Source organism: Rutidosis leptorrhynchoides, chromosome 9, assembly GCF_046630445.1.
Source record: "Rutidosis leptorrhynchoides isolate AG116_Rl617_1_P2 chromosome 9, CSIRO_AGI_Rlap_v1, whole genome shotgun sequence".
In the NCBI taxonomy this organism is placed as follows: domain Eukaryota; kingdom Viridiplantae; phylum Streptophyta; class Magnoliopsida; order Asterales; family Asteraceae; genus Rutidosis; species Rutidosis leptorrhynchoides.
In genome coordinates, this window is record NC_092341.1 from 33566602 (window position 1) to 33576557 (window position 9956).

The 9956-nt window shown below is 32.1% G+C and overlaps 1 protein-coding gene across 1 annotated transcript; it reads right to left on the reverse strand.

Moving 5' to 3' along the window:
• Positions 1 to 1192: 1192 nt before the first annotated feature.
• Positions 1193 to 7509, reverse strand: LOC139867529 (4-coumarate:CoA ligase 1-like). The gene is made up of 5 exons (XM_071855893.1): positions 6448 to 7509; positions 3193 to 3391; positions 2366 to 2579; positions 1645 to 1747; positions 1193 to 1549 (listed from the first exon to the last, which is right to left on the reverse strand). The coding sequence occupies exons 1-5, from the start codon at positions 7435 to 7437 to the stop codon at positions 1430 to 1432; spliced, it is 1626 nt and encodes a 541-aa protein (XP_071711994.1). The 5' UTR covers positions 7438 to 7509; the 3' UTR covers positions 1193 to 1429.
• Positions 7510 to 9956: the final 2447 nt, after the last annotated feature.

Consider the following 9956-nt stretch of genomic DNA (forward strand, 5'->3'; position numbering starts at 1 on the left):
TATAATATGTTATATATTAACTTTTATTGAATAATTAATATTTATGTATTATATATATATACTTAATAGAAATCATATATAGATTCATAATAACATGTATATATATATATATATATATATATATATATATATATATATATATATATATATATATATATATATATATATATATATATATATATATATATATATATATTAACAGTAATTTAATTATACTAAATATTATTTTACATTTTCAATTTTAATTAATTAAAGTATACTTTATTAATTCAAAATGTTATATATACTTATATTTATATATACATATTTATTTATAAACAAGTGTTCGTGAATCGTCGGTATAGTCAAAGATTAACCGAATCATAAAAATAGTTCAAAAATTTTGTAACTCAACATTATAGACTTTGCTTATTGTGTCGAAATCATATAAAGCTTAAGTTTAAATTTGATCGAAAATTTCCGGGTCGTCACAGTATCTATTCCCAAACCTTTTCTCAAAAGATTTAGTCTAGTAGGAAGACGCTCCAAAGCTAATCTTTAAACGAAAATGTTAACCTTACGTGAAATAAGTCTGCACCACCTTGTACTCATGACTGCATGAGGCAATGTTAAACCATCGTTATAATTTCGAGTACAACCAACACTAATATCCCATCAGTTGCGATATCCCACCTCCACGAGTCATCAATTTGCGATAAAACAACTTCGCCAAATTCGGCCATCATCTGATCAAGTAGAGTGAGAATTCTGAAACCAATATTACCCGCGACCAGACCCAATTCCACCTGCCCTCGATTAATCTATCCGTCTATTTACAATCCCTTGAACATCCATGTGATATAATCTATTGTATCTCTCTTTTAAACATCCATTACCAACCCAATTGTCCAATCAAAATAAAGTATTATGGCCATTACCGATCCTCCTGCGTAACACATTTGGAGGGATATGACCATTATCAGTCGACCTTCGTAACGAGTTACATGTGATTTTTTAACTAATGGATAAACAGACGAGATTTTCTCTATTCAAACTATTCGGATAGAAAAAGTACTTTTACATAAATAAACACCGCATCAGATTATTTCATAACCGTTTCCGCCCATAGAAACAAGTATCATAGAAAATTAAGTTTGGCTTAAATATTCATAGTTTATGTAGGCATATGATAATTAAATAGGGAAAATAAATAAATTATCAACACATAAATCTTTAGAAAAAATAACTTATAAATGGCTCATGTTCAATTCAGTTCAATTTCAAATACATCATAAATAAATGGCTCACGTGAATCATATCTTAGTAAAACAATATCTTCAAAAACAGAGTTAATATACAGACAACATTTTGATTGTGACCCATCAACAGCAAAACATATTTTAGGAAATATCAACTCTTAAAATTAATGAGGTATGCAATGACATCATATCTAATTAGGTACACCAGCTGCTAACTTTGCTCTCAAGTCTTTGCGCAAAATTTTCCCTGATGGCGATTTTGGAATTGCATCGATAAAAAACACACGGCTTATTCTCTTATAGAATACCACCTGACAAACATTATAAACATTGGTAAGACACAAGTAATTATTTTAGTTTAGTTGTTCGCAGCTATTTTTATCATATGCTTGTTGTTTTCAGTTACCTGCTTAGATACAAATTGCTTGATTTCGTCCTCTGTCACACTTGAGTCGTTTGTTTTTACTACATAAGCAACGGGGACCTCTCCAGCAACGTCGTTTACCATACTGCGAGAAACAAAAAAAAAAAGTAACATTTTTGTCAAAATTTGACTCTTTAACATTTAATGTTAAAACAACAAAAAAAGTCAAAACTTCATTTCCGGTTACAGTATGATGCATATATAAACTCTTAAGAAATATTCAAAGTAGAATGACATCAAATACATAATTTTGGATTTGGTGCTACTGGATTACAAGTTATTTTTGTGAAGAATTATATTTTAATACATGAATTGTAAATTATGGTGCTGGTACAACTAATGGGAAAAGCATTGTTAATACTAAAACTAGGTGAGGCATTTTTTTCTAGTCTAAATAGCTAAGGGGAGGTAAAATAATATTTAGAATTTTAGATCTTTTTTACAATTATTATATTGTCTTTAATGTTAGTGCCAACTGGCAACAACGAAACATGTGAGGATCGGAAGTAGGTGCAGATCCAATCAAACCGCAGTTCAAGATCCAAGGACAACTTCGGAATTTCACTTACAGAATAAACGGCACAAATATAATCACTTTGTTCATCTAATCCACATTTTATTTAGGTAATATATGTTAATTAAAAAAAATTGTACTATCAATTATATGGCAAGTTAACAATTTATTTAGATAGAATGTACTTACGAGACAACTGCGGCATCAGAAATTTCAGGGTGAGTTAGTAATAACGATTCAAGCTCGGCCGGAGCTACTTGAAATCCTTTGTATTTGATCAATTCCTTCAGCCGATCAACAATGAAAAGTTCATCATCGTCATCAATTATCCCTATATCACCCGTGTGTAGCCAACCTTCCGAGTCAATTGTGTTTTTTGTCGATTCGGGGTCATTAAGATAACCTATATAAAATTCAAAACATTTGATCAAGATTACTATTAATGTCGAATGTCCACGTAAATGATCTTCATTTTGTCTCAAGCACCAGTAAGTGTAAGCATATAAATTGTGTCAAATGTATGCCACTTGTAACTTGTAAAGTATAAAGTAAAACAAAAGTGAGGTGTAATACATAATTCTGAACACTTGTAATTTATGCTCTAAAGATTTCAAGTAAATCGCATATTTAACGAAAAGCAGGTTGCTAATATACCAATGTACCCCAATCTGAAAACTTATCAGACTACTATTATTTTCTTTTACAAACTTAAAAGGTTATATTAAGATTTTTTTTTTTTTTTTTTACTTTAAATGATCTTTTAACGAGAACCATTATAATTTAATAACTTTCATTTTAAAGTCAATACGTAACCGTAATGTACAACACTTTTATACACATTAACAAAAACTCTTTATAACTGTTGTTTAGAATAATCCTTACTTTAAGTTAAATCGCATTTGAAGTTACGTAAAGATGTAACAACATATCAATTTGTGAATGAAATCGACATGACATTTTGCTAGCGAGTATATATGAAAATTTAAGGCAAAGTAAACTAGTAAAGAAAATGACACCTTTCATGATTTGATCCCCACGAATGCATATCTCGCCTCGTTGGTTCTTAGGAAGGGATGCACCGGTATCAGGATCAACGATCTTCATCTCGGCATTACGAACCACGGTCCCACATGCTCCTGACTTGATCTCAAAAGGCTCCTTAGCAAACGCCAAGCACATGGCTAGTACCGGTCCAGCCTCAGTCATTCCATAACCCTGTCAAACATTAAAGTCAACCTCATTATCAACACCTACCCCATTTATTAATTCAAATTTTAATTTAATATTTAAATTTTAAATATAAATTATATTGTTTCACGAACCAAAAATATATTATTCCATTCCATTTTTTTAAGGGTGGTGATTTGTACACCACCTATTTTTAGCCATACACCACCAAACATGCTTTACATTGTTGTACTGTACAAACCTGTAAAGCATGTTTGGTGGTGTACGGCTAAAAATAGGTGGTGTACGAATCACTCCCCTTTTTTTAATATTTCTCCGGAATTTCATGTGACAGATGATCGGGTTGTCATTTCATGTTCGCACTTCTATGTAAATATTTAATCTTTTTTCATAGTTTAATTTATTATTCTTAATTCTTAGTAGTAGTATCTTACTTGTAATAATTAACACTCCGTACTAATTGGATTAGACTAATTAACAATGATTTAAGCATGGATGATTTTATTTATCATCCTGTATTTACAACGGTTATGGTTATTAAAAAAAGTAATTTTCAATAATCAACAAAATAATGTGAAAAAATCCATTTTTTTTTCTTTTTGCTAAAATTAAAAATAACTTGTACGAATCGTGGCAACTAATTGCAACTCAAGTAAGATGAAAAGGTCGTTGAAAGCAGTGGCGGAACTTGAACTCGGATACAGACGGAGCGGTGTAAAAATTTAATAAATTTTTCATTGTCAGCAGGGGCAAACACTAAAAAAACCTTTTTTTTTTTTTGTAAAATTATTTTTTTTTTAGTATAAAATTTTTTGTTCCGTAAAATCCAGGTGGGGCGGATACCCCCTTTGAGTTCCACTAAGTATCACCCCTGGTTGAAAGGATAATTGTTACGTTTTAATATTGTTAACTCTTTCTTACACGTCTAAACAATGGTTAAATGTTTATCTAAACAATGGTTATAACAAAATAATGAATTGAACATAGTTAAATGTTTTATCTTAATTGACTAAAAATTTTTTTTTACCAACTTTCAACAGTCTAAAAGGAAAAACGTGTTTGTTTTACCGTTTAATTATCTAATGTTTATTATTACGTGGTCCACTAATAGTGTATTCATATATATATCTTGCTTTAGCATTAAATTATAAAAAGGTCAAACTAAACCTATAGACATCGTGAATTACATGTCATTTTCTACATTTCGCAAATGGATAGATGACGCGATAAAACAAGGCCGTGACTGATGACTAGATTATGCATACATTTACATAATATTTAATAGTAACAATCAAATTTCCTAGATAATTTAAAACATAAATATGAGATTTAATTAGATTTTTTTTTATTACGACGACCTTTAGAGTGGTCATTAAAAAAACTACGATATTAAAAAACTAGAACATGCATATAATTTTGTACATCTTTATAATTGAAATAACTACCCACCTTTTACAAATAACTACATATAACCAATATCATGTACTACTTTTCTTTGCACAAATTATTCTTAAAAACGACTGTAAGAGTTGACATTAGAATTTTCTATATAGTAAACAAGTAGTTGTGTAGACCTCGTTTCGTGCCGGGGGCTCCGTTTTGAATGCAAGCTAAAAAAGTCTTCATCTATTTTGAAAAAAAAAAAAAATTCGACATCTAACATTGAAGGGTTGTTCCTTTTGTGAAAGTTGTTTTTTTTAAAAAAAAAAAAGTTAGTTGATCTATTTTGTAAAAAAAATTATTTTTCAACATCTTTTGGTATTATTGAAGGGTTGTTCCTTTTATGAAAGTTGCCTCTTTTATCGTTGAAAAAAAAAGGTAGTTGATTTTTTTGTAAAAAAGAATTTTTTTCTGACATCTTTTGGTAACATTAAAGGGTTGGTTCTTTTACGAAAGTTGCTTTTTTATTGCTGAAAAAAGGTGAAATGACGAAAATAACCTGATTACTATTGATGAATAATGCTACATGTCTTTTAAATAGTATAGTAACAGTAATTACATACTCTCTGTAGTAAATTGGAAATGTTATAACGAGTACTACTTTACACGGAGTACTACTTTATAATTATTATTGTTATTATTATTATTATTATTATTATATTATTATTATTTTATTTTATTTTATTATTATTTTCTTCCTATATACTAAAAGTCTTCCCAAAATTTTGTAGTTTCGAATTTTCCATTTGAGTTTACGTTCACACTACAAACGGTCTCTCAACTTTAACTCAAATTACAAACGACCCTTCAAGTTTACACTTTTTCAAGGGTATAAAGTGTAAATATATAATTTTATTAAATTAAAAGAAACTAACTCCACCAAAAATTTTAACGGGACCTATCTTCTCGCTCGGTGCGAGTTAAATTTTTCCGAGACCACCGTTCAACTCGAAAAAATCTGACGAAAACAACGCGACTAACTATACGCGAAACGGACATCGTTAAAAAACACTAAATAACGGGCCCTATATTCTCGCTCGGTGCGAGTTAAATTTTTCCGAGACCAACGTTCAACTCGAAATAATTTTACGAACCCAACGCGACTAACTATACGCGAAACGGACATCGTTAAAAAAACACTAAATATTTCGGGCTATATTTCATACATATACATACACGTCCAACAAACAACCCAACCTATTAGATATATTAGGTACCTAACAACGTATATATCCAAATTCAACCGAACCGCAGCAACTCATTGTCGAATTTTTTTTCTAGTTTTGTACAATTTGCACAATAAGATATTTTCTAAATTTTTGTACTACTATACTAGTCACCGGTTTTTATCAAAGAAAAACATTTATTTATACACTTAGTAGAGATAAAAAAAATTTTTATAAGTATCCGACATTGTCTTTAAATTATCCAAAACCAATGAACATCAAAACTTGTACTGAGATTCTAAAATAAAAACACAAACAAACATAACAAATACGTGTAAATAAACAAATCAAGTAAAAAACGTGAGTCAGTCAGTCGGATACGAGTGTATAATTTATAACTTATAAATTTATAATTTATTAATATAATATATATTTATTTAAATATATACTCCGTATTTAACAAAACAAAAACCATACCTGTCCAAGTTTGGCATTCGGAAACTTACTCCTAACAGTATCTTCAAGCTCTTTCCCCAAGGGTGCTGCACCTGACATCACCGTTCGTATTGATGACATATCATATTTATCCACCAACTCTTCATTATTCGCAATCGTTAAAACAATCGGTGGTACAACAGGCCCAATCGTCACTTTATATTTCTCAATTAATTCCAAAAACGACACTATTTCAAATTTCTGCATAATTAATATCGCAGCACCAGCACGTAATCCACACAACAAAATCGAATTCAACGAGTATATATGAAACAACGGTAACACACAAATTAACACGTCATCACTATGAATCCAAAAATTAGGGTTTTCACCGTCAACTTGTTGTGCCACACTTGTTACAAGTCCTTTATGAGTCAGCATAACTCCTTTTGCGAGTCCAGTTGTACCTGATGAATACGGTAGCGCTACCACGTCATCAGACGAGATTTTGACTTCCGGTAATTTTGTCTCGTCGCCGGAAATTAGGCCGGAAAAGCTTACGCAACCGTCAGGAGCTGAATCGATACAGATGATCTGAATCGAGTTGTCTGATGCGAAGTCTTTGATTTTAGATACGTAAGCTGATTGAGTTATGATGATTTTCGCAGTCGATGCTGTTGCTTGTTTGATGATTTCGGCTGCGGTGAAAAATGGATTCGCCATGGTGGAGATCGCGCCGAGATACGATGCGCCGATGAAGGAGTACACGAATTCAGGTGAATTTGGGAGTAAGATCATGATGACGTCACCTTTGTTGATGTTTAGTTTGTGGTGAAACGAGGAAGCGACTTTACGTGACGTTAGCTCCACGTCAGCGTAAGTGTAGACGTGGCCGGTGGCACCGTCGATTAGGCACGGGCGGTCACTGAATTCGGAAATGTTTTCGAAGCAGTACGAGTGTAAAGGGAGATGTTTTGGGATGTAAATGTCAGGCAGTTTTGATCGGAAAATGATCTCTTTTTCCGACTCCATTTTTTTAAAATAAATAAATAAATTTAATAATTTTAGAGGGATGATATGGAAAGTTTAGAGGGAAGAGTGGTTGTGTTTGATGAGATTAGAAAGTTATATAAAAAGAGTGAATCCTTTATATGCGTGGGTGAGGTTTGGTGAGAAAAGGGTAATATGGGAATTACATATTTCAGGAAGGGTAAAATAGGGATTAATGAGGACATTGGACATTGGTATGGTTGGTGAGGTTAGAGCACAAGGAATCGTTCGGTGTTAAATCTCAGTGTTAAATTTAACACTGGATTTAACACTGAGGCCAAAACAGGGGAAATTGTTCAGTGTTAAATTATTATTTAATTATTAAATTTTAATTTTAATTATTTATTTTTAATGAATATATATTTTATTAAATATAAAATAAATACTATAAAACCATAAAATAAAAACTAAAATTCATTACATTAATTTAAAAACAATACAATAAAAAACTAAATTGAACTTATTGAAATAAAAAAACAAACTACTAGATTATCCATCGTCTACTCCGATTCGTCGTCATTTGCACCCGATCCCGATTGTAAATCCCTACGAGCATCGCTTCGAATTTGCTCCTTAAGGTCAGAAATTAGTTCCATGTCGGCTTCGGTTGGAGCAATGTTTAAAATCCTTAAACGCAATTCAAGTTGCTTATCTTGATAATACTTCTTTTTAAGATCGGCCGTTTTTTCAAAATTTTCCTTAACCGATACATATAGAGACTCACGAGAAGAATGGGATGAAGGGTTGGACTCGGACGACTTTTTCCTCGATTTTCTTGGCTTTTTTTTTGGACGTTTCAATTGATCGGGACCATACATCCCCGCATTCGGATTTTCTTCAACACTTGCACTTGCAACTTCTTCGTTCAAATTAATTACGGGCTCACCAACATCTTCAATAACTACGGGCTCACGTCGTTTGTTTCTCGTACCGATAACAACGGGATCGGGATTTAGCCACTTTGACTTGTCCTTCAAAAAATTCCACGCTTGATAACTACAAAACTTCCTTCCCATGTTCTCGTCGATATATTGTTGATCACACCGCACACGAAAATCTAGGTCGTTATCCCCGCTTCGCCAATCATTTTTCAAACGACTAACAATCCCATTATACTTTTGACATTCGCCATTCATTTTCGTCCACTTAGACGATAACGCGTCCTTAGATCGAGGAAATGGTGGATTTCGTCCGTAACCAAATACCAAAATGACGCACCTACAAAAATATATAACGAATTATAATATAATTAAAAATTATATATTAAAAATTATAATATATATAATTCATTTAGATATTTATAATTAAAAATTTAATATATATATATAAATTTAATATGTATATAATATATATATACATAACATAACAGTATGTATATGTGTATATTTATATACAAAGTATAAATATAATATATATATTTATATATACATATTTAACTCACAAAAATATAAAATAAATATATACCGGTTTGGTCGTTTCCTTTGATTGAATCTTCGGATGTATGAACCCACGCTTTTGCCAAACGTAACTCATCTGCCTCGGACCACGGGTTCATCACGACTCCGGTTCGTCTTGCCCTCGTTTTTTTGGTCGGTTCTTCATCAACCATTTTTTCTTTTCCTTTACCGCGAACACGTTGAGACGTTGATGTTGTAGTTGGGACCACCTCGTCTTGAACCGATTGCGCGTTCGATTCGCTAAGTTGTTGACTAGACTTCCAAGCCAAAAATTGTTCCATTTCTTCGGGACTCATCAACGGGGTTTGTGGGACTTGAGTTTGTGGAACTTGTGTTTGATTAGCGTAATTTTGAAACGCGTTTGGTGAGTTGTGAAAGGGTGTAAACGGATTCCATTGACTAGAGTATGGGTTCATGGGATCGTTTAGATTATTTGGATGGTTTGGATGGTTTGCGGGATAGTTGGAACCACGACGGTTAGAAAAATTCGGATTAGTTTGGTTGGGAAAGTTGGAATTTCCTTGATTGCTAGACATTTTTGAAGATTTAATTTGTGAGTGTATAGAATTGTAGAGAAAAGGAGTGAAAGATGTGTGAAAAATGGATGAGAATTGGAGAGTATTTATAGAATATAAATTATATAAAAAAAACAAAAACAAAAAAAGGAATTCGACCGTTTGCCAACGGTCAAACCCCACAACGGCTCGAAATGGCCGACGTTAAACACCTTTAACGGTGGTTTAACGCCGGCGGAGAGTGGTTGCAACCACCGTCCCCACCGTTAAATTGCTTTAACGCCGAAAAAAATGGTGGACTCCTGGTGCTCTTATGCACTTATGCTACTTGGGGGCTACTTATTTGTTTTCTTAGTTTATTGTGTGGTCATGAATAGATTAAATGGTGAGTTCACATCACGTCATCACATAATTAAGATGATCATTAAGTATTTAAGTTTAACAGGTAAGGTTGTAATTTTTCCTCACCTTGTTTTCAGTTTGTTGAGATTTTGAAGTTGTTCGATCTAACTTAGATAATTGGGATTTT

Coding starts and splice junctions, on each gene's coding strand:
- LOC139867529 (XM_071855893.1), bottom strand. CDS start 7,437: ATGGAGTCGGAAAAAGAGATCATTTTCCGATCAAAACTGCCTGACATT. Junction 1,748..2,365: donor TCTGATGCCGCAGTTGTCTC/GTAAGTACATTC, acceptor TGTTTCTCGCAG/TATGGTAAACGACGTTGCTG. Junction 1,550..1,644: donor AGCAATTTGTATCTAAGCAG/GTAACTGAAAAC, acceptor AATGTTTGTCAG/GTGGTATTCTATAAGAGAAT.